This window comes from Puma concolor, chromosome B4 (genome assembly GCF_028749965.1).
Source record: "Puma concolor isolate L17-30 chromosome B4, mPumCon1.1.hap2, whole genome shotgun sequence".
Lineage (NCBI taxonomy): Eukaryota > Metazoa > Chordata > Mammalia > Carnivora > Felidae > Puma > Puma concolor.
The window spans coordinates 108,071,972-108,097,849 of NC_141673.1; the positions used below are offsets into that span (position 1 = coordinate 108,071,972).

Sequence of the window (25,878 nt, forward strand, 5' to 3'; positions counted from 1 at the left end):
GCAAAGAAAAACATAAGAAGGGAGAAATATCAACTATGACTTTGTGACCAATTACAAGGATTATATCAGTTTTACATATTTTCTTTTTGTGTACATATTTATTTGTAAATTGTAACTATTTTCTTCTCTCTTATTCCTTCCCTTATTATTTTATATATACAAGTTGCTAAAAATTAGCTCTGTAGGGGCACCTGAGTGGCTCAGTCAGTTAAGTATCTGACTTAGGCTCAGGTCGTGATCCCACTGTTTCTGTGTTAACAGCTCAGAGCCTGGAGCCTGCATCAGATTCTGTGCCTCCCTCTCTCTCTGCCCCCCCCCCCTCAAAAATAAATAAAACATTAGGAAAAAATGTTTTAAGAAAAGAAAATTAACTTTATAATTTAGCTATTATGTAACAAAATTTTCAATGGAACTATGACCAAATTTGAAAGTACTGAATACAGTCAGCAATGGGTATAATGTCTATTGTGACTATTTTCAGTTTGGAGAAAGTGTGAGCACTGCTTCCTTGTACAAAGAACAACTACAGCTTTGTTAGGTGGAAACAGAATTGTTTCATTGTTGTTTAGAAGTTTAAATGTGTGCAGGAAGATACATATGGAAGCTGAGTTGCCCAAAGGATAGACTGCCAGTTACCAATTTATTATCTTTTTTTTTTTCCTGCCCCAGCTTTGTGATACAAGGGCTGGACCCTGTAAACATTTCTCCTTTGCCAGATGATTTAGTGTTAAGATTTGTCATTAGATAAAATAGGTAATACTGGAAGGACACTAGGAGGCAATAGTAGAAAGAAGGGAATTCCTTCAATGTGCTATTTCTTGGTGCAGCAGCCACCAAGTTCTGGTGTGTGGGAGGCTTGCTAGAACTCATCTAAGTAGCCCTATGGACTGGCTTCATTTGCACTCTCTGACAAGTGAGTCTGCTTCTACAGAGTAGCTCTGACCCAAGTTTGTCACCCTCTGGCAGATTTTCTCATCCCCCACAGGCTACATGTTCCTGTAGCAGTCATACCCTTCCCTCCTGGTTCATCTCCATCAGTCCTAGAAGCAGAAGCTGTTTTCTGTGATTGCTACTTCCAGATCCCTTATAGTCCTCTTTTATCCCATTACGTAGTTAATCACCTTTGACTACTTAGACTTTGCACCAAACTCTCCTTGTTCAAATTATTGGTGTCATTTCTGTTCCTGATTAAACTTTGACCAATACACCACCTCAGAGCCCTTGCTCTTCCCTCTGTCCGAGACAGTCTTCATCTGGATAATTGCATGCTCAAATATAGCTGTTGACGGACTGCTGTCACTGTCCAGACTGTCCTTCTTGTAATTAAGCTAAAGTCTCTGATGCAGCCTCTATTCTGTGAAACAAGATGGCACAGATCCAACCACTGAGCACCATGCCTGCAACCAGGATAAGCCCAGGGAAAGGGGAAATGCAAGGTTTACTGGGGATATAAACCAGACCTTGAGTTTTGACTCTCAATAAACCTGCCTGAGAATAGTATTACCACTACCCACAAGCTCTAGGAATAGCATCAAGATTCTTTTAGAGCACAGGATTATACTCCATTTGTCCAAAAATGTATTTAGTGTCCTTACTATGTACCAGACACTCTTCAGGGCACTGGATATACAACAACACTTGGCTCTGATTCACCCCTAAATTTTTTCACAGTTCCCTCTTCTACACAACTTCCAAGCATGCACTGGATAAAACCGCATCCACAGGGTGTGGCCTCTCCACAAACCCAGCTGAATTTCAAAATGGGGCCTCAGAGGCCCCTGCACACAGTTGTGCTCAAAGATGCCCAGCCTAGGATGATAGTAGAAGGTGGTGTCCAGCAGCACCAACTGCCAAGCTTTGTGTCTGGTGGAGATTGTGTGAGCCCAGCAAGTTCTCATTTTACAGTAGTATTGCAACAGGAGGTTCTGGAACCTCAGATCCCACCTGTACGACACCAGTGCAGATCAAGGTGGATCATTCAGGACAGTAAGAATCTTTCCAGGGCTGGCCTATGCAGGAGCCTTCTAGGCAGAAGGGTCAGAAGCAGCAGTCACCTTAGTCTCTGGCACTCTCTGCTAAAACTTATACAAGCCCCTCAGACTGTGACTGGGTCACCTGCTGGAAGAAAGCAAAGGAGTATTGTTTCCTGGGATGGAAGAAAAGCTGTGAAAACCTCAGATGCATTAATGCTGAGACCAGCCAGCCTCCACTGGCTCTTATACCATTGTGGGGCCCCTGGGGTCAGTGTGTTAGTTTTCTATTGCTATGTAACAAATCTCCACAAACTTAGCAGCTTAAAACAACATACATATATTTTTTTAAGTTTATTTATTTGTTTTGAGAGAGACAGAGAGACTACGAGTGGGGGAGGGGCAGAGAAAGAGGCAGAATCTCAAGTAGGCTCCACACTATCAGTGCAGAGCCCAATGTGGGGCTTGAACTCACAAACCATAAGATCATGACCTGAGGCAAAATCAAGTGTCAGACACTTAAGCAACTGAGCCCCACAGGCACCCCAACATGCACATATTATCTCACAGTTTCTGTGGGTTAGGAGCCCAGGCATGGGTCCTCTGTGCATGGTTTTGCAAAACTGCAATCTAGGGGTAAGCTGGGCTGTATTCTCATCTGGAGGCTTGACTGGGGAAGAATCCACTTTAAAGTTCTTTCAAGTTGTGGGAAGAATTTAATTCCTTTGCAGTTGTATGACCCCATTTTCTGCTGGCAGTCAGCTGGGTGCCACTCTCAGCCCTAAGAAGCCACTTGCAATTCCTTGCCATGAATGCCTCTTCAAAGCCAGCAAGGGAAAGTCTTGTTCTAATCTGCTAAAATAGAGTTATATATAATATGACATAATCAAAGGAGTGACATCTTATTGGTTAGAAGCAAGTCACAGTTTCTGCTTACATTCATAAGGAGGGATTATACAAAGACATGGATACCAGGAGGCAGAAAATCATTGGGGGAGACCTTGGGATCTGCCTGTCACAGTCAGCCTCAAAAAAATTCCAACTACATCCAACTAAGTAGTTTCGGAACATTATGCTTGCTTGGACAACACAGACTGTACCCAACAAGGTAAGGCTCTTGGCATTGCCCTCGTTCTTCATCTCACACGAAGCACCTGGAAGGAACCTAAGCCTCAGGCACAAGATGGCTACTCAAATTAGTTTTGGGGACAACTGCTTAGCACAGGATGAGGTAACTAGCCATACCTTCTCTGTAGCATATTCACTCTGATCCCCATCTTGTTGCCTCCCCCCAGATGTGGAGAGCTTTAGCCATATCTGGTCAAACCACCTTGTGCTTGCAAATAGCATGACTCAGCAGGGACCCCAAAGCATTGTTAGTAACGTATGTGTAGACTTGACCTGAGCTTCAACATAACTCAAGATAAACAGGTACAGAAAAATAATAATAAAATTTTTAAAAAGATAGACAGGTCAGGTCTTGGAGAGAGACAAGATTCTGAACATAGTGAAACCCAGTGCACTGATTCCTCCAAACCTCATTCCCACCCTACCCACACTCATCCTCTCCCCAGTGGGATTCATCCAGATTTATTCAGTCCTCATTGGAGACTCAAGTGAGGTGGCAAGACTGCGCCCACACCTAGGAGCTTGAGTAACTTGCTCTGACAGTCCAGCTGAGAATTTTCCTGTAGAGAAGAATTACCTTCCCTTTATTTACAACCCAAATTGGGAAGGCCAGAGCACAAGTCAGCCAATCTCCTCTGAATCTTTAATGCTCTTAGTTCTAAGACTATGAAAGCTCTTCCTGATTTGAAAATACTGGAAGGATGAAGTAGCAAGCTCAAGGCCACAGGCTTCTGGGGAGGACCAAATTAGATAACACATTTGAGAAAACTCTGAAATGTTATCAAGTGTGTACCACCCCCACCCCCCCCCACACACACACACACACACACACAGTTAGACAACCTGAGCCTGGCTGTAGAGAGAGGACACAAGAACAATAAATGTTTATTTTATGAAGGACTAAAGCAAAGAAACAGCAGGAAGAAGCCCTGCCCCAGACACAATATTTAAAGGAACACAAACTTCCTAGTGTAAGGGAGGAAAGACTCTCAATAAGAACTTCAAACATTAGTCAAGCCAAAACTTAGCACTGGCAAGCCCTTTTAGCAGGTAATGGTGGATGCTGTACATGAAGAAACCTGAACAGAAGAGGATGATCATGAAGGATAAGGTGATGAGGGTGTAGATGGACATTCGCTTCTCCATGGTCCCCCTGATCAGGCAGAAATAGGGTCCTGGACAGCTCTTGGTGCTGCAGTGAATGATGGCTTGGCTCACCAGGGGCAGGTGTTGGTACATGAGAAAAAATAAAAACACACACTGTGCACCAACCTGCAGGAGGAAGTAAAGGAGATACAAAAGCAAAAGCATCTTCTCCTGGTGGAAGTTCAGGATGGACTTCTTCGGGGAAGGGGCATGCTCCTGGATTCCCACCATGGAGCCCTCCTCCATTTCACCTGCCGCTGACTCCACTGACTTGGCTTTGATTTGCTTGTGCCGAATCTGAGCCATGAAGAATTCCATGAGGAAGAAGAGGGCCAAGAAAATAAAGAAAAAAAAGTACCAAATTCCCACTACAGGACTGTTAAAACTTTTTTCAAAACACTCAATCAAACAAGTATTGGTAATGTTGCCATGGCACCAGAAATCTTCATGGATGGGAACCCAGGGCATGCGGACCACGTACACCACCACTCCATACACAGCGATGAACCCAAACCACAGCTGTCGCCCAATATAGTAGCGGGATTTGTCACCAGCCACTGAGTGTAGCACAGGGATCAGTCCAGCCACTGCCGCTGCAGCCATCTCTTCAGAATCTCAAGGGACCACAGAATCCAAGACCAGGAGGACTCCTGACAGCACCTCAAGAAGGGCAGGAAAGGAAAGAAGAACACAGTGTCAGTACTTGCGAGCAGGTGGCCAAGAATCCTAAGCACATCCAAGGAGATGGCTCAGGTTTTAGATCTACTACCAGCTGTCAGTTTCATATCTTTATACACATGCAGTATTTGTGCCCTATGATATGGTTATTCCTCTCTCCACGTTTCAGCCTATGATAAAGGCTGTCCACTCTGGACACGCCCAACTGCACAACAGTTACATATCTCATCTTTCCTACTAGATTATCAGCTTCTGGAGGTCAGGAGTCAAACTTTATTCACAGTTAAAATGTCCATATCATCCGGTATAGATAATGACACATAAGGGTCTAATTAGACTTGATAAATGAACAAAAGGATGGAATGAATAAATGAATTTAACTATTCAGGTGTGTCTGGTTGTTCTAGAAGCCCTATGACAATCTCTATACTTTGTATCTTTGCCAGGAGATTTCTTAAGACTATAGAGAAAAATAGAACATTTCCTTTTCTTTCATGCACATGGCTTCTGTTCCATCCACAATTCTTCAGAGGGTACCTATCACCATACTTTATTGATACGACTACTACTAATAATACTCTGTAAGAGTCCCCTTCCCTGTTTTTATGTTATTTTTGCTTCCCTTTCTTTATGTTCATCTGTTTTGTATCTACATATGAGTGAAGTCATATGATATTTGTCTTTCTCTGACTGACTTATTTCGCTTAGCATAATACCCTCTAGTTCTATCCATGTTGTTGCAAATGGCAAGATTTCATTCTTTTTGATTGCCAAGTAATACTCCATTGTGTGTGCATATACATACATATATATATATACCACATCTTCTTTATCCATCCATCTGTCGATGAACATTTGGGCTCTTTCCATACGTTGGCTATTGTTAATAGTGCTGCTATAAACATGGGGGTGCATGTGTCCCTTTGAAACAGCACACCTGTACCCCTTGGATAAATACCTAGTAGTACAATTGCTCGGTCATATAGTAGTTCTATTTTTAACTTTTTGAGGAACCTCCATACTGTTTTCCAGAGTGGCCGCACAAGTTTGCATTCTTACCAGCAGGGCAAAAGAGATCCTCTTTCTCTGCATCCTCGCCAATATCTGTTGTTGTCTGAGTTGTTAATGTTAGCCATTCTGACAGGTGTGAGATGGTATCTCATTGTGGTTTTAATTTGTATTTCCCTGATGATGAGTGCAGTTGAGCATTTTTTTCATGTGTCTGTTAGCTATCTGGATATCTTCTTTGGAAAAATGTCTCTTCCTGTCCTTTGCCCATTTCTTCACTGGATTATTTGTTTTTTGGGTGTTGAGTTTATCTTTATAGATTTTGGATGCTAACCCTTTATCTGATATGTCATTTGCAAATGTCTTCTCCCATTCCATTGGTGGTCTTTTAGTTTTGCTGATTGTTTCCTTCACTGTACAGAAGCTTTTTATTTTGATGAGGTCCCAATAGTTCATTTTGGCTTTTGTTTCCTTTGCCTCCAGAGACGTGTTGAGTAAGAAGTTGCTGCGGCCAAGATCAAAGAGGTTTTTGCCTGCTTTCTCCTCGACGATTTTGATGGCTTCCTGACTTACATTGAGGTCTTTCATCCATTTTGAGTTTATTTTTGTGTAGGGTGTAAGAAAGTGGTCCAGGTTCATTCTTCTGCATGTCGCTGTCCAGTTTTCCCAGCACCACTTGCTGAAGAGACTGTCTTTATTCCATTGGATATTCTTTCCTGCTTTGTCAAAGATTAGTTGGCCATACGTTTGTGGGTCCATTTCTGGGTTCTCTATTCTGTTCCGTTAATCTGAATGTCTGCTCTTGTGCCAGTACCATACTGTCTTGACGGTTACAGCTTTGTAGTATAGCTCGAAGTCTGGGATTGTGATGCCTCCTGCGTTGGTTTTCTTTTTCAAGATTGCTTTGGCTATTCGGGGTCTTTTCTGGTTCCATACAAATTTTAGGATCATTTGTTCTAGCTCTGTGAAGAATGCTGGTGTTATTTTGATGGGGATTGCATTGAATATGTAGATTGCTTTGGGTAGTATCGACATTTACCAATATTTGTTCTTCCTATCCAGGAGCATGGAATCTTTTTCCTCTTTGTGTGTGTGTGTGTGTCTGTGTGTGTGTGTGTGTGTGTGTGTGTGTCTTCTTCAATTTCTTTCATAAGCTTTCTATAGTTTTCAGTGTATAGATTTTTTCACCTCTTTGGTTAGATTTATTCCTAGGTATTTTATGGTTTTTTGTGCAACTGTAAATGGGATCTTGATTTCTCTTTCTGTCGCTTCATTGTTGGTGTATAGGAATGCAACCGATTTCTGTGTGTTGATTTTATATCCTGCAACTTTGCTGAATTCATGAATCAATTCTAGCAGTTTTTTGGTGGAATCTTTTGGGTTTTCCATATACAGTATCATGTTGTCTGTGAAGAGTGAAAGTTTGACTTCCTCTTTGCTGATCTGGATGCCTTCTATTCCTTTGTGTTGCCTGATTGTTGAGGCTAGGACTTCCAATACTATGTTGAATAACAGTAGTGAGAGTGGACATCCCTGTCATGTTCCTGACCTTAGCTGAACTTAGCTCTCAGTTCTTCCCCATTAAGGATGATATTAGCGGTGGGTCTTTCACATATGGCTTTTATGATCTTGAGATATGCTCCTTCTATCTCTACTTTCCTGAGGGTTTTTATCAAGAAAGGATGGTGTATTTTGTCAAATTCTTTTTCTGTATCTATTGAAAGGATCATCTGGTTCTTGTCCTTTCTTTTATTTATGTGATGCATCACATTGATTGTTTTGCAGACACTGAACCAGCCCTGCATCCCAGGTATAAATCTCGGTTGTGGTGAATAATTCTTTTAATGTATTGTTGGATCCGGTTGGCTAGTATCTTGTTGAGGATTTTTGCATCCATGTTCATCAGGGAAATTGGTCTGCAGTCCTTCTTTTTAGTGGGGTCTCTGGTTTTGGAATCAAGGTAATACTGGCTTCATAGAATGAGTTTGGAATTTTTCCTCCAATATCTATTTTTTGAAATAGTTTCAAAAGAATAGGTGTTAGCTCTTCTTCAAATGTTTGGTAGAATTAGAAAACCATCTGACCTGGGCTCTTGTTTTTTGGGAGATTTTTGATTACTAATTTGATTTTTTTACTGATTATGAGTCTGTTCAAATTTTCTATTTCTTCTTGTTTCACTTTTGGTAGTTTATATGTTTCTAGGAATTTGTCCATTTCTTCCAGGTTGCCCAATTTATTGGCATATAATTGCTCATGATATTCTCTTCTTATTGTTTGTATTTCTGCAGTGTTGGTTGTGATCTCTCCTCTTTTGTTCTTGATTTTATTTATTTGGGTCGTTTCCTTTTTCTTTTTGATCAAACTGGCTAGGGATTTATCAATTTTGTTAACTCTTTCAAAGAACCAGCTCCTGGTTTCATTGATCTGTTCTACTGTTTTTTTATTTCAATAGCATTGATTTCTGCTCTAATCTTTATTATTTCCTATCTTCTGCTGATTTGGGGTTTTATTTCCTGTTCTTTTTCCAGCTCTTTAAGGTGTAAGGTTAGGTTGTGTATCTGAGAACTTTTTTCCTTCCTTAGGAAGGCCTGGATTGCTACATACTTCCCTCTTATGACAGTCTTTGGTGAGTCCCAGAGGTTTTGGACTGTGGACATTTTAATTTCCTCTTTAACTTCTTCATTAGCCCATTCATTCTTTAGTAGGATGTTCTTTAGTCTCCACGTATGTGTTGTCTTTCCAAATGTTTTCTTGGGGTTGACATTTGAGTTTCATAACATTGTGGTCTCAAAACAGGTATGGTCTGATCTCGATCTTTTGTACTTGTTGAGGGCTGATTTGTGTCCCAGTGTGTGATCTATTCTGGAGAATGTTCCATATGCACTTGAGAAGAATGTGTATTCTGCTGCTTTAAGATGAAATGTTCTAAATATACCTGTTAAGTCCACCCAGTCCAGTGTGTCATTCAAAGCCATTGTTTCCTTGTTGATTTTCTGTTTAGATGATCTGTCCATTGCTGTAAGTGGGGTGTTGAAGTCCCCTACTATTATGGTATTATTGTCAATGAGTTTCTGTATGTTTGTGATTAATTGATTTATATATTTGGGTTCTTTCACGTTGGGGGTACAGATGTTGGGACAGTGGAAAAACAATGCACATACTATTTACAAATAAGTGTCCATTTATAGCAGAGTGCCTAGCACATAGTAAATGCCCAGTATGTGCGTGTGGATGTCCCTTGTTCCAACACCAGCAAACATGGTTGTTCTCCAGGGTCCACTGGGACCTTTGCCTGTGGGGAGTCCACACAACCTACCAAATGTCTTCTCAGCAGAGGAACCACTTCTCCCTATGTGGCCCGAGGATCCCTCGGACCTCACTGTCTGCTCCTGGGGATTCACTGTTCCCACCAGAGCTCCACCAGGTATCAAGTCATGGAGTTTCAGACTCTGTTCTCTCCTGTTCATTGAGTCATAATGGTATCCACACCCTCTCCTTTCTCCTTTCTCCCTTTCTTATTAATTCTCTTATGGGTGTTTCCACTCTTTCTCTTTTTCTCCAGCTATTTTCGGGGAGAGGGCTTTTCCTGTACTCTCCCCACTGTCTTTGTCCTCTCTCCACAAACAAAAACAGGTCCCTACCCTCCATGGCTTCTCTCTCCCTCAGTTCACCTCTCCATGCCATGTACCTGCCGAGTTCTGTGGTTCAGTTATGCAGATTGTTGAGTTAATCCTCAGATCAATTTTTTAGGTGTGCAAGATGGTTTGGTGTTGATCTAGCTGCATTTCAGGGAAAAGAGATGTAAAAAACTTCCATGCTGCTCAGCCATCTTGGCCTTGACCTTAAATCTTTTTATTAGCTTAATTTGGGTAATCATCAATGGTTGTCCTGTTTTACATGTGTCCTTGTACATGGCAGTGACCAATCATTTAATTTGAGATTTAGAATATTTAACAAATTTTGAGGAGTTTTTTGTGATGAAATACACATTAACACAGAATCTACCATTATGATCATTTTGAAGTGTACACTTCTGTGACATTGAGTACATTCACACCCTTGTGCAACCATCATCACCATCCACCCCCAGAACTTTTTCATCTTCCAAGACTGAAGCTCTGCCCCTAAACAATAACTCCTTTTCGCCCCCCACTCTCTCTGAATCCCTGGAAACCACAACTCTACTTTCTGTCTCTAGGAGTTTGAATACTCTGGGAACCTCCTCTAAGAGAAACCATGCCATATTCATCCTTTTGCAACTGGCTTATTTCACTTAGCATAAAATCTTAAAGTTTCATCTACATTGTAGCAGGTGTCAAGTTGTCCTTCCTTTTAATGGCTAAATAATATTCCACTGTATGGAAATACTACATTTTGCTTATATATACATTCATTGATGGACATTTGGGTTGTTTCCACTTTTTGACTGTTTGAATAAAATGACCATACCACACTGAGATATCACCTCACGCCAGTCAGAGTGACTAAAATGAACAAATCAGGAGACTATAGATGCTGAAGAGGATGTGGAGAAATGAGAACCCTCTTGCACTGTTGGTGGGAATGCAAACTGGTACAGCCACTCTGGAAAACAGTGTGGATGTTCCTTAAAAAATTAAAAATAGATCTACCTTATGACCCAGCAATAGCACTGCTAGGAATTTACCCAAGGGATACAGGAGTGCTGATGCATAGGGGCACTTGTACCCCAATGTTTATAGCAGCACTTTCAACAATAACCAAACTATGGAAAGAGCCTAAATGTCCACCAACTGATGAACGGATAAAGAAATTGTGGTTTATATATACAATGGAATACTACTTAGCAATGAGAAAGAATGAAATATGGCCTTTTGTAGCAACGTGGATGGAACTGGAGAGTGTTGTGTTAAGTGAAATAAGTCATACAGAGAAAGACAGACACCATATGTTTTCACTCTTATATGGATCCTGAGAAGCTTAACAGAAGATCATGGGGGAGGGGAAGAGGAAAAAAAGTTACAGAGAGGGAAAGGGACTCTTAAATACTGAGAGACTCATACATAAGAGACTCTTAAATGCTGAGAACAAACTGAGGGTTGATGGGGAGTGGAAGGGAGGGGAAATTGGGTGATGGGCATTGAGGAGGGCACCTGTTGGGATGAGCACTGGGTGTTGTATGGAAACCAATTTGACAATAAATTTCATATTAAATAATAAATAAATAAATAAATAAATAAATAAATAAATAAATCGACTATTAACATGGATGTACAGATATGTTTGACTTTCCAATCACTTCTTGTGAGTATATAACAAGAAGCAGAATTGCTGGATAACATGGTAAATCTATGTTTAATTTTTTTGAGGGATCACCACAATGTTTTTCATAGCAGCTGTGCCATCTGCATTCCCACCAGCAACACATAAGTGTTCTAATTTCCCCATGTCCTTGCCAACACTTGTTGTTTTCTGGGTTCTTTTTAAATGCTTTGCATTTTACTAAAAAATTGTCACAGCTAGTGCTGAAAAGTCTTCTTCAAAGGTGTCTGAGACTCAGCAATATTTCTAAATTACCCCCAAGAATCAGTTCACATCACTCAAATAGTCATACATAGGAATGAGAGGCAGGCTCCAGAGTGAGCTCATGGATGTAGGACTACCCAGTAAGCCTGCCAAGAGCAGTGGTTGATCAAGGAGAAGAGCCAAAGTGGGTAGATGGGACAGTGGGAAAACAATGCACATACTGGGCATTTACTATGTGCTAGGTACTCTGCCATAAATGGACATTGATGTATCATTTATTCTTTAGAACAACCTTATGAGATAAATATTCTCAATTTCTAGACAAGAAAACTGAGATTTAGAATGGCTAAGTAACTCCCCCATGATCATTATATAGCCAAGTACATGGAGTAGTCAGGATTAGAAACCAGAGTGTCTAACTTGGCAGCCTAAACTTTGGATTTCATCTGCTTTGCAAGCGCATGGTCCAAAGATAACAAGGAGGAAAGGAGGAAGGCCATGGTGGGTCTCCGAACCCTCACCTGCCAACTCTCATGGGAAATAAAACAGTTGGTGGTCAGACTCACAGATCTTTGCTTTCCTTCCTTCAGAGACAGTTTTGTGGCCAAATCCCAGTCACTCAAATTGAAGCATCAAATCTCTGGTAACATGTGTTGAGTGGTGACTAAAAGGGCAGGTTTTTACTGCAGTGGCTGGAGGACTGGATCCGGTCTGGACCATTTGTGTCCCTGCTTCTGCTGCCACAGCTCTGAAGCCCTGCTTTTTCTCTCCTCTCCTATGTAAAACCTGGTGGTCAACAGGAAACCTCTCCTTCCTCACCAACTGTTCCTCTCCTTAGAATCTCTCAGCTAGCTGCCCCATTGGCTATGCCACCTGCCTGTCTTCACAGCCTCTACAAATCATCACTCTCAGAAAAGCAGGTGTAGGAGAACCTTCAGATCAAGTATTCTATAGTGTAGAATGGAGGGTTTGTACAGGGTCAGGAGCCTGCTTGGAAGATTGAGCCAGGGCCCTGGTGATATCCAGGTCATGGTCTGTCCTTTTCCTTATCTACTCCTGGATTCAGATGCCTCAATAGTATGACTCTGAAACAGACTATCAGCAGATTCAACAAGGAGTAGCTGGTACCTTTCCCATTCTTCTCAAACCTCCAACCCCTTTCTGCTACACTCTCATCTCATTTAAACTGAAAAAACAGTGATTGCCAGCCAGGAAACTCCCTCATTTTCCAAATGAGTCCCAGATCCCATACCTGGACCTTCCCAAGGACCCCATCTCCTCAGTCAAAACTCTCCCCTGAATCCTCGATTTCTGCCTCGCCACAGAATTTTCCCACCAGCACTCTTGCCCTTGCCTAGCTTCCCTACACCCTACTCTTCCTCCTAGCCAAGTTCCTGGATAAAGCTGAGCCTCTCCTATGTATACTGTCTCCACCTCCTCACCTCTAGTCCACCACCAGTTCCTCCTGTGTAGGGAAGTCAAGATCTCCATCCCCATCAGAAGTGTGATGGGCTTGCTTTAAGTCAAGCAATGAGAATGACTGTTTCACTGTTTTCTTTTTGCCTTGCCTGAAATCTCAGAGCTATATGTTCAATTATAGTAATTCTATTAGACTAGGTTCATGGTATATTTATTTTCCTTTCCTGATAATTTTAATTGTATGGTTTGATACTATAGGTCATATTATAGGTTACCACACATTCTTCAGAGCTAAAATTTATAAATAGACAAGAAAAGAAACACCTGGATTAATTTGCATTCAATTCAAAGAGCAATTTCACAGGAATTATGTGAATGATTAAAAATATGGAAAAAATAGTATGCAGTCATTTAGCTCCAAATCCTCTGTGCCTAACATGAAGTAGGTCTCAGTAAATGCTTGTTCAATGGGTGAATGAAAAATACAATGTGAAGAGAGAGAAAAACAGCACAATGTCACGTGCTCAATAAATACAACATTGTTTCACTATGTATGCCTATCATACACTAACAGAAAAACGTATGGATAAGTGAAAACAGAGAAAGCATTGGAATGGTGGTGTTGTATATGGATTTCTTTCTTTTATATCTATGTTGATATTATTACAATGAATACAAACTGGAGTGGAGGTACTAGAAAGCTGTACTACAATTATACATTCTAGTGTTTAATTTGGTAGAAGATGGGGCTTGGGTTATCTATTGCTTCAAATCAAGCCATTTCAAAACTTAGTGACTTAGAGCAGCAATGGTTTATTTACTTCTAATGATTCTGTGGGTTAAAAGTCTGGGCAATGCCTGGTTGGCTAGTTCTTTTGTTCCAGCTGGGATTAACGGGGGTGTCCATGAAGTTGCAGTCGAATGGCAGCTGGGCTGAGCTGGAAGGCCTAAGAAGTTTCACTCACATACCATATAGTCCGCTACCCAGCATGGCCTCTCTCATTGCACATGCTAGCTGCCTCATCACTCAGTATTTTATCTGCAGCTTCTTTACTGCATGGCAGCTGGCTCTCACAGAGAGCAAAAGAGCAGAAACTACACTGCCTCTTGGAGGCCAGCCTCAAAAGCCACACAATGTCACTTCTGCATCTAGGCTCAAGGAGAGGGAAATAGACCTCTCTTCCTAATGGTCTCATTGCAGAAATCATGCAAGATGGGAGATAAAGTTATGATCATCTTTGAAGAACAGTCGGCCACTGGGTGCTTAAATAATGTTTCACTTCCAAAGTTGCAAAGAAACCTCTTTTAAGGTACTCTGCCAAGTGGAATAGACCTTAAGGATAGTGATATATAAAACCCTGAGTGTTCATTTTATTTTGCGAAAGAGGAGGGAAGAGAGAATGAGAGAATGAAGGGCAGAGAGAGAGGGAGAGAGACTCCTAAGCAGGCTTCATGCTGTCAGCACAGAGCCAACACAGGGCTCGACCTGACAACAGTGAGATCATGACCTGAGCCAAAATCAAGAGTCAGACATTTAACCAACTGAGCCAGCCAGGCACCCCAAGTGTTTATTTTAATCATCTCCATTGAAATGAACAAAAAAATGAGCAGCAGCAGTCTTGAGAGGGTGAGAGGATAACTTGAAGCACATCCAGAGACAATGAGCCTGACTACATAGGGACCCTTTATGAGGGCTACTAACCTAGTCTGCCCACTGGCTCCTGAATCTCAACCACAGATCCCAGCAGGGGTCCCTCCTGATTCATTCTCTCTCTCTCTCTCTCTCTCTCTCTCTCTCTCTCTCTCTATCTCTTTCTTTCTATCCAGCATTACCTAGAGGTTTTATTTTGTTCTTGTTGTTTGAAATTTTATAAAAACGATTTTAGTGGTTATTTTTTATTGCAGCAAAATACACAAACATGAAATTTATCATTTTAACCATTTTTAAGTGTACAGTTTAGTGACATTAAATATATTCCCCATGCTGTGCAACTATTACTACCATCCATCTCCAGAACTTTTCTTTCCTCCCAGACTAAAGCTCTGTACCCATTCAACACTAACTCCTCATTTCCCTCTCCCCTGAGTCCTTGGCAACTACCATTCTACTTTCTGTCTCTATGACCTTGACTACTCTAGGAACCTCAAATAAGAGGAGTCATACCATCCTTTTGTGTCATCCTTTTGTGACAGGCTTATTTTACTTAGTATAGTGTCCTCAAGTTTCCTCCATGTTGTAGTATGTGTCAGAATTTCTTTCTTTTTTAAAGCTAAATAATAGTCCATTGTATGGATATACCACATTTTGTTTATCCATTCATCCATCAGTTAACTGGGGATGAATCAGTTAACTGTTTTCACCTTTTGGCTTTTGTGAATAATGCTGCTATGAACATGGGTATACAACTATCCAAAAGAGTTTTTAAAAACATAATTGGTTAGGGGCGCCTGGGTGGCTCAGTCGGTTAAGCATCCGACTTCGGCTCAGGTCACGATCTCACAGTCCGTGAGTTCGAGCCCCGCGTCGGGCTCTGGGCTGATGGCTCAGAGCCTGGAGCCTGCTTCTGATTCTGTGTCTCCTTCTCTCTCTGCCCCTCCCTCATTCATGCTCTGTCTCTCTCTGTCTCAAAAATAAATAAAAACGTTAAAAAAAAACATAATTGGTTAATTTGACTAGTATTTATTGAGTACCTACTATGTGCCAGTTGCTGTGCTAGATGCTGGGAACACAACAATAAATAAGACCCTCCCCAGAACTTACAGTTTGAAGGGGGAGATAGAGACAACCACAGATTTCAATATGGGGAGATAGCTGTTAGGACAAAAAGAATGTGAGCACATGGGCTAGGTATGCAGCCTAATCTCCCAACAAAGGCTTTCTGGGTTGTGTCACTTGGAACCTGAGATCTAAAAAATGAGTCTGGTATAAGGGTGTGGAGAACAGATGAGTGTGGGCAGGCAGAGCAAGCTTGAGCAGTAACCCAGAGGCATCTAGGTCAGAGAATGAGAAAGTGGGGTTGAAAGACAATGAAGCTGGAGATATGGGTAAGAGCCAGAAGATATAAGGAGGGCCCTTGAAAGCTTGGTATAAAGTTTGAGTTTATCCTAAAAATAATAGGAATCATCAAAACATTTCGAGTGGAGAGGTGATATGATCTAGTTTACACTTTAAGCTACCAGCCTGTCTAGGGTGTGAGAGTGGGTGGGACTGAATGGTGGCAAAAGAACAGAGGAAGCCACAGTGAGTAATTCATCAGGAGTGGAGACCTGGACTAATAGGAGAGTGGGGAATGTAGATCAAGGACAGCTAGTGGCTGACAGAATGTAGGAAGTAAGGGAGAAGGTGTCATCATGAAAAAAAAAAAAAAAACACAGTTATTAGATGAACCTTTAAAGCATAAAAAGAAGTGTAGCAAAATATTGGTAATCTACTGTAAGGGTGTGGTCTTTACTTTTATTTCTTCTTCACCAAGGACCTGGGGGTATCTTTGGCTTAGTCTGCTCAGACCTTCTTGATTCAGCAGGCAGATTCACTGAAACTGCTTGGCCTCTTCTATGACCCACATCAAAAGAACTGCCATTTTCAGAGCATAATCTATGTCTTGATACTCTGAAAACAGTCTGTTCTAGACTGAGTTGTGCCCCCTCCCTAATGTGTATGTTGACACTCTAATCCCCAATGTGACTGTTTTTGGAGATAGGGCCCATAAGAAGGTAATAAAAGTTAAATGAGGTCATAAGGATGAGATCTTAATCTGTTAGGACTGGTGTCCTTATAAGAAGAGGAAGAGATATCAGATCTCTCTCTCTCTCTCTCTCTCTCTCTCTCTGCACCCTCACAGAAATGAAGCCATGTTAAGACAGCAAGAAGACAGCCATGTACAAGCCCAGAAGAGAGGCCTCATCAGAAACTGACCCATCCAACACCTTGATCTTGGACTTCTGGCCCCCAAAACTGTGAGAAAATACATTTCTGTTGTTCAGGCCACCCAGTGGTATTAGATATGGCAACTCTAGTGGACAATATAGTCGTAAGAGGTAGGACTTACCATCCCATTCTATAGCGGAAGAAACTGAGGTTCAGAGAGGTTTTATTTTTTTTTAACATTTATTCATTTTTGAGAGACACAGAGTGTGAGTGGGGTGGAGGGGCAGAGAGAGAGGGAGACACAGAATCTGAAGCAGGCTCCAGGCTCTGAGCTGTCAGCACAGCTAGGCGTCCTGAGGCTCAGAGAGTTCTACTTAGCTAAGACTCCACAGATAGTAAGCAGCTCATCTCAGCATCTGTGCAGGCTTCCTTATAGCAAGGCTTTGTCTTTGCAGAGAGTTGTCTGAGCTACCCTGGAAGTACCAGGTCTTTACCAACTCTTTCTAAAATCCTAGCTGATGCTCTTCCTCACAGCATAGAATGATCGTACTCCAGGGCCTGCTCTGAAAAAGTACCCCAGACAGGCATGCCAGGCTCGGAGACACAGAGATCTGCTGCACTTCTCCACCCTCCTCGACAGTGAGGGGGATTTTAAGTCAGCTATAAACTTTTCAGCAGCTATAAACAGAGCTACTTCTTGGCTATACATGATTTCACATGAAACTCCAGCACTTCACTACCTTCTGGAACTGCAGAGTTGCTAGCTGTAAAGAGCAGTTTTTTCCAATTTAATTATTTCTGTTTACCTTTGTGTAAGCTACTTAAGCTTTTCTTAAGTTTATTTATTTATTTTAAGAGAGACAATGAGCATGAGTGGGGGAGGGACAGAGAGAGTGGGAGAGAGAGAGAATCCCAAGCAGTCTCTGCACTGCCAGCTGTGGAGCCCATATGGGGCTCAAGCCCACAAGCAGTGAGATCATGACCTGATCTGAAACCAAGAGTCAGTTGCTTAACCAACTGAGCCACCTAGGTGCCCTACTACCTTCTTATAGTCTCCTTTATAGTATAGGTGGGGTGCCTGGGTGGGTCAGTCTGTTGAGCATCTCTCTTGATTTTGGCTCAGGTTATGATCACACATTTCTTGAGTTCGAGCCCCACATCAGGCTCTGCACTGACAGCATAGAGCCTGCTTGGGATTCCCTCTCTCCCTCTCTCTCTGCTTCTCCCTGGTTCGTGCATGCTCTCTCTCAATCTCTCTCTCTCTCTCTAAAATAAATAAATAAATAAACATTAAAAAAAAATAAAGTATAGGTAGACATAGGCCCTACTGAAGCAATTTCTGAAGTCGTAGTTTGAACCAGATGAAATTGTTGATTTTGTAGATCAAAAATGATGAAATATCAACAATTTCATACATGCAGTTGGCCCTCATCTCTCCCCACTCTATTTGCTAACTTCTGGGTGCCCAGGACTCATGCTACTCTCTGACGCCTGGGTCCCTAACTTCTTCCTACCATCTACCCCAGTGGTAGCCCAGCTCTGGATAGAGACAGAACCTAGGAGAGAAGTCCACAAAGGAAAACAAATGGAATGGTCAGGGAGATAGAAGGAGAGACACAGAAACCAAGGGTGTAGAGAATTTAAGAGGCTCTGACCTGGCAGGTTCTTCTCTCCCTGAGGCTCTGACCATAGCATTTCTAGAATGTCTTTGTGAGGTTCAAGGAAGGCATGGGAGCCAGAACAACCTCAGCACCACTACCGCTGCCCTCATGAATGGCCTTTGCACAGCCTAGGTGCTGGTTTCATAATAAAAATGAAGCAAAAACAACCCTGTCACATCAAAGCCAGCCAGACTTGGCAGCTGGCAAATCTCATTTGGCAGATGTTGGCAGGATTTTGTCTGAAAAACCTTGTGGTTCAAGACAGGAATAAGAGAAGTTCAAGGTGAGCAAAAGGCTCTCGCATCCTGTTACCTTTTCAGGCCTTCAGCTGTGGGCTCTGTAGAGATGTCCCACTGTGGGCTGGATTAGACCCAGAGGTTTAGATGAGCTGAATTTTCAGGGGCAGGGAGCAGCTGTGGTTGAAGTCAGCCTTTCCCAGAGTGCTGCTTGCTGATTTGGAGCAGGAACTAAGTGGAGGACTCTCAACATGGGTTCTTTCCACATTCTGAGTGGAGTTTTCCATGAATTGGCCAATGGTTAGCATCCCTGGCCTGAGTGAACTAAATGCAAGTAGCACTCTCTGGGCATTGAGACAACGTCCAAGCCCAGGGCTGGGAGCTGGAGCAGCTTACAGTGCTGATGATCTCCAAATTTAAAAAGAGTTTTCCCATTACTGAAAGCTTTCCCCCAAAGGTCAGGAGCAAGACAGGGATGTCCACTCTCACTACTGTTATTCAACATAGTATTGGAAGTCCTAGCCTCAACAATCAGGCAACACAAAGGAATAGAAGGCATCCAGATCAGCAAAGAGGAAGTCAAACTTTCACTCTTCACAGACAACATGATACTGTATATGGAAAACCCAAAAGATTCCACCAAAAAACTGCTAGAATTGATTCATGAATTCAGCAAAGTTGCAGGATATAAAATCAACACACAGAAATCGGTTGCATTCCTATACACCAACAATGAAGCGACAGAAAGAGAAATCAAGATCCCATTTACAGTTGCACAAAAAACCATAAAATACCTAGGAATAAATCTAACCAAAGAGGTGAAAAAATCTATACACTGAAAACTATAGAAAGCTTATGAAAGAAATTGAAGAAGACACACACACACACACACACACACACACACACACACACACACAAAGAGGAAAAAGATTCCATGCTCCTGGATAGGAAGAACAAATATTGGTAAATGTCGATACTACCCAAAGCAATCTACATATTCAATGCAATCCCCATCAAAATAACACCAGCATTCTTCACAGAGCTAGAACAAATGATCCTAAAATTTGTATGGAACCAGAAAAGACCCCGAATAGCCAAAGCAATCTTGAAAAAGAAAACCAACGCAGGAGGCATCACAATCCCAGACTTCGAGCTATACTACAAAGCTGTAACCGTCAAGACAGTATGGTACTGGCACAAGAGCAGACATTCAGATTAACGGAACAGAATAGAGAACCCAGAAATGGACCCACAAACGTATGGCCAACTAATCTTTGACAAAGCAGGAAAGAATATCCAATGGAATAAAGACAGTCTCTTCAGCAAGTGGTGCTGGGAAAACTGGACAGCGACATGCAGAAGAATGAACCTGGACCACTTTCTTACACCCTACACAAAAATAAACTCAAAATGGATGAAAGACCTCAATGTAAGTCAGGAAGCCATCAAAATCGTCGAGGAGAAAGCAGGCAAAAACCTCTTTGATCTTGGCCGCAGCAACTTCTTACTCAACACGTCTCTGGAGGCAAAGGAAACAAAAGCCAAAATGAACTATTGGGACCTCATCAAAATAAAAAGCTTCTGTACAGTGAAGGAAACAATCAGCAAAACTAAAAGACCACCAATGGAATGGGAGAAGACATTTGCAAATGACATATCAGATAAAGGGTTAGCATCCAAAATCTATAAAGATAAACTCAACACCCAAAAAACAAATAATCCAGTGAAGAAATGGGCAAAAGACATGAATAGACACTTCTCCAAAGAAGACATCTAGATGGCCAACCGACACATAAAAAAATGCTCAACTGCACTCATCATCAGGGAAATACAAATCAAAACCACCATGAGATACCACCTTACACCTGTCAGAATGGCTAACATTAACAACTCAGACAACAACAGATATTGGCGAGGATGCGGAGAAGGAGGATCTCTTTTGCATTGTTGGTGGGAATGCAAGCTGGTGCAGCCCCTCTGGAAAACAGTATGTAGGTTCCTCAAAAAACTAAAAATAGAACTACCCTATGACCCAGCAATTGCACTACTAGGCATTTATCCACGGGATACAGGTGTGCTGTTTCAAAGGGACACATGCACCCCCATGTTTATAGCAGCACTATCAACAATAGCCAAAGTATAGAAAGAGCCCAAATGTCCATCGATGGATGAATGGATAAAGAAGATGTGGTATATATATACAATGGAGTATCACTCAGCAATCAAAAAGAATGAAATCTTGCCATTTGCAATGACGTGGATGGAACTGGAGGGTATTATGCTAAGTGAAATTAGTCAGAGAAAGACAAAAATCATATGATTTTACTCATATGAGGACTTTAAGAAACAAAACAGATGAACGGAAGGGAAGGGAAACAAAAATAATATAAAAACAGGGAGGGGGACAGAACAGAAGAGACTCATAAATATGGAGAACAAACTGAGGGTTGCTGGAGGGGTTGTAGGAGGGGAGATGGGCTAAATGGGTAAGGGGCACTAAGGAATCTACTACTGAAATCATTGTTGCACTATATGCTAAGTAATTTGGATGTAAATTTTAAAAAACTAAAAAATAAAATTTTAAAAAAGGGGGTTTTCCCATAGAGCTGCCCAGCCCTCTCTCAACCCAGTCTTTAGCTGGACTTCACCTTCCTAGCTCTGACTGACCTGGTGCTGACAACTAGGGAAGGAGGGACAGGTGAGCTCGGAGGGGAGTTTGAAGGGAAATGCAAGGAATGGGGAGTCTTCACCCCAGCTCTAGGAAGGGGGACTGCACAGTAGTAAAACTGATGACGAGTAAGAGGAAACGGAGACAGTGGTTCAAACCCAGCACCTGCAGCCAAAGCAACAACTTTTTTTTTTTTATGAAAAAAAGAAAAGTGGGAAGAGGTCTGCATCTCCAGGACCCCCAGCACAGATTTGCAAAAGCACAAGGACTTGTCCTGCCAGGGGTGAGGGCCTAGCCCCAGGATGGCCAGGAGATGGGAAATACTAATAAAGTGGACTGAGAGTAAGGAAGCAATGGCCCATGGGCTCCAGGCACGGGTACTCAGGTATTCCAGGTGACCTCCATCATCTCAGAGACAGGTCTTTGATCAGAGTAAGGATGTCAGGACACGTCCTCATTCCCTCAGTCCAGAGGCCAGAGTGCATAACCTTGAGCAAAGTAAGGGTGACAGCCATAGAAGCAGACCATTTGGAAGAGACAGAGATGAACATTGTTGGAAGCTGAGGGAGCAGGTACCAGTTTGCACTCCTGATGCAGAGGCCCACCCCATGTGTGGTAAGAAAGCTGCCCTTGAAACCCTCAAATTGCCCCACCCATCAGAGGGGGTTAACACTCACCAAACCACCTCAGCAAAGACACAAAGGAACAGGGGGTTTGTGACACTAGATCACATTAAGACTTTGTTTTGTTCTCTGTGGTATCTGTAGGGCCTAGAGGAGCAGAATAAGTAAGTGGTAAGTAATGACCCACTTTGGCCAAGAAACGTGTTTAAGATGATGTATTTCACACTGCCCTAGTTCGAATTAAATAAAATCATGCCACAGATTGCCCCAGAAGTAAACCAGACCACCAAGACTCAGGACTGTGACAGGAATGTGTACAAAGGGAGGGGCCAGACAATAATAAGGCCAGTGGTCTCTGAAACAGCAACCAGGAGGAATTCATAACCCAGATATCTACAGAAATTCCAGGGCTATCACAACAAGGATTACAGAGTGCTCAGGAGCTCAGAAGGCCCAGGACTGGATCATCAAAGGGAATTCTTTATCTGATACGAGCTGTGGTGAAACCAGAGAGCAAAGCAATACCACAGATTTAAGAGCAAGTCAGCACTCACCTGGTAAGGACACCCCCTCGAGCCACTGAAATATTCAGGTAGATCATCTCATCTGGAGGACTTCTAGTTTATAAGGAGACACTGTAGGCATGTCACCATGCTGCTCTAGGCAAGAGATCGTGATCCAGCATCAAGAGAGGAAGTGGTAACAGTGCCAGGATGCATCCTGAATGCTGTTCTACCCCCCAGAATGCACCCACCAGGCCAGGACCCAAATAGGTCTTCATCTGACTGGTGAATAATGTACAGGTCTTATCGATACATAGTACGTATGAGCCAAATGTACTAGAACTCTGTGATACACATGCAAACAATACACCATAACCAGGAGAGACCACTTTCATGTTTGAGTGGATACTGCTGCTGCAGCCATGGGGATCCTTGCCAACAGCCAAGGGTTGGCATGCAGGAAGACTGCAACTATTGCTCTGTTGAAGGAACTCATGTGCACTCATCAACTGCACCCTTAAGTGCAGGACTGACCCTCCTTCAGGACATAACCTGGACTTTCTCTCCATCAGATCATCTATAGGAGGCAATGGAAGTAAATAAAAGAGGACATGGACTCCCAGAGAAACAAATACACACCATATGCCAAATCTAGGCCAGAAGGCACGTTTTATACCAAGGCAGGAACCTACAGGAGCCATCAACAGGAAAAGGGGAGCATACTCAATTCAACCTCTTACTCAGAATGGAGGGGTGGATGTGGGGATGGACATGGACTTCACTCCAATAAGTAGTTCCTTTTTCATCTCAGCAGCAATGACTATGGGAACTGTGAAGCTGGGCTCTGGTGCCCTAGGAGAATGGTGAACTCTGAGCAGACCATAAGCATCCATAATCTCAAAACCACCTTCCGTCTAGCAGGATTTGGACCAATCTGAACTCCAGCCGAACAGGGGAGCGTGGTAGGAGGAGATGTATGCAGACTATCTGGAGCAGGGGGCGGGGGAGGGGTGGACTGTCTCACAACTGCCAGCAGCCTATGGAACTGGAGGTCCTGAGAGCCCAGCCTGCCTGTGGCAGATACTGCCATCATGCTCTTTTTCAGCTGGACACATAGCTTCACTTAATAAGACTACAACCCCCATCCTCTCCTCCCTTCAAAAACATTCTGGTGAGTGGGATGTGAGCAGGTGAGGCATGTATCTTCTGGGTTGTACACTCCAATGGAAATGGCTCACCCTCTCCTCTCCCCTCCTCGCTTCTCACTAGCTGAAATGCCACCCCCAGATGCAGACCAGGACCGTCCCCCAGGGGTGGTGGAATAAAAGGGTAGAAGGAGCCTGGCCCCCTGATGGCCTCATAAAGTAGAGTCTTCATACCTATTTGAACTTTATTTTGCAACAGAAATACAGTGTCTAAGTCAAAATTCTTCTGAATGTCTTCTGCCCCCAACCAAATTAACATCCAAGTGATACCTGACCCAAGAATGGACAGAGTCAGGTAATCTCAGAGAACTGAGAGAACATAGAATGAGTGGCTAAGAAAGGTCAAGGACAATATGGGTTGAAAAAGAATGACACAATGGCTGCAAGGGGAGTAGTCTGTGACCCGGTTAGTCCCCACTACCAAATGTTGCCGCCAACAGAACCAAATGCCAAGGAGGAGGGAGGAGGATCACACCTGCGCCTCTGCTGTTCCCGGTGATATTCTTGCTGCAACGGGGCATCCTGAGGGGAGACGTTGACTTCCACAGGTCGCTGGAGACCCACAAGAGGGTGAATTGGTGAGTCCCACTCCACAAGGGTAGAGGACAAACACTCAAAGAACTGCACAGAGGATCAAGTCATGACCTCACAATTTGGGAGTTCAAGCCCTGCATCAGGTTCTGGGCTGACAATGTAGAGCCTGCTTAGGATTCTCTCTCCCTCTCTCTCAGGCACCCCCCCCCCAAAATAAATAAATAAAAACATTTAATAAAAACTGATAGACCCAATTCGTGTGCACCCAAAAACCCTGCTGTGTGACCTTGGGTAAATTAATTAGCAATCTCTCCCAACTTGTTTGCTCGGCTATGCAGTGCCCGCCTCCCAGGGTGGCTTCAAGGATTAAATCAGCTGGGAAAGCTGTGCCCCGGCTTGGTGCTCAGTCTGCACCCAGCAACCTCTGGTTTACTCCCATCTGCTCTCACCTGGACTTCTGACTTCCTGAACCTGTCTGGAAAGCTGCTCTGTACAAACCCAGAACTACAGCCGAGGAGCAATGGGGCAGAGCATACAGGCACACAGCTACATGCAGGTAGAGGAAACGGGTGGTTGCTGCCCTGAGTTCCACTCAACATGGCTCTACGGGTTACTCTGCTATCCCTTCAAGCCACCTCTGAAGTCCTTGCTTCTTTGTGATTTTAAGACCTCATAAACTGGGGCGCCTGGGTGTCTCAGTTGGTTAAGCCTCCGATTTCAGCTCAGGATCTCATGGTTCTTGAGTTCGAGCCCTACATGGGGCTCTCTGCTGTGAGTGCAGAGCCTGCCTCAGATCCTCTGTCTCTGCCTCTCTCTGCCCCTCCCCCATAGTGTGTGTGTGTGTGTGTGTGTGTGTGTGTGTGTGTGTGGTGACCTCATGAACTAAGTGTGCCACAACCCCAGCACCCACATTCTTCTTGGGATCTTACTTCTGTCCCCACAACCTCACTGGGGCTGCGTTCTCCAAGGTCACATGGAAACCCTTAAACTCTCAGTCCTGGGGCCTGAGTCTAGCGCCCCATGCAGCGCTTAACTCATAGAGCTCAATAAATCTTTGTAATCTAAAATATTTCTCGTCCCTGGCAATCACCTCTTCAACCAGGTGATCAGACTTAGCATTGGTCAAAGGAGTAGTTATGCAGCCCTGGGACAACCCAATAGCATGAACTGTACACTTCCATTGGATGAATTGGGGGCACCTGAGTGGTTCAGTCATTAAGCATCTGATTTAGGCTCAGGTTATGATCTCATGGTCTGTGAATTCGAGCCCCACATCAGGTGAGCCTTGCTTCTCTCTCTTTCTCTCTCTGTCCCTCACTCACGTGCACCCTCTCTCTCTCACAAAAAAATAAAAATAAAAAATAAATAAATAGGTGAATTGTATGATCTGTGAATACCTCAATAAAACTATTAAAAAATAAAATAAATAACAGTGGGAACAACCCGAGCTTATTTGGGTCTCCCAATGTGACAACATATGAAATACACAGTATCACCTGGGGGATAATCTTGCCAAAAAGATTTAACCTGAATCAAAGCAAGCCTTTAGACCTCACTTTCAGTTTACAGGAAACATAAGGGATAGAAAAAATCGTGCTAAGAGACACTATAAGAAAGTTGTCAGTCTTCCTGGTAGGGAAGATGGCGGCGTAGGAGGACGCTGGGCTCACCGCGCGTCCTGCTGATCACTTAGATTCCACCTACACCTGCCTAAATAACCCAGAAA

The 25,878-nt window shown here is 43.0% G+C and overlaps 1 protein-coding gene across 1 annotated transcript; it reads right to left on the reverse strand.

Annotated features, from left to right (window-relative positions):
• Positions 1 to 3,952: 3,952 nt before the first annotated feature.
• On the reverse strand, positions 3,953 to 12,225 carry LOC147579407 (uncharacterized). The gene is made up of 2 exons (XM_086711852.1): positions 12,002 to 12,225; positions 3,953 to 4,904 (listed from the first exon to the last, which is right to left on the reverse strand). The coding sequence occupies exon 2, from the start codon at positions 4,845 to 4,847 to the stop codon at positions 4,107 to 4,109; it is 741 nt and encodes a 246-aa protein (XP_086567978.1). The 5' UTR covers positions 4,848 to 4,904; positions 12,002 to 12,225; the 3' UTR covers positions 3,953 to 4,106.
• Between the last annotated feature and the right edge of the window lie 13,653 nt (positions 12,226 to 25,878).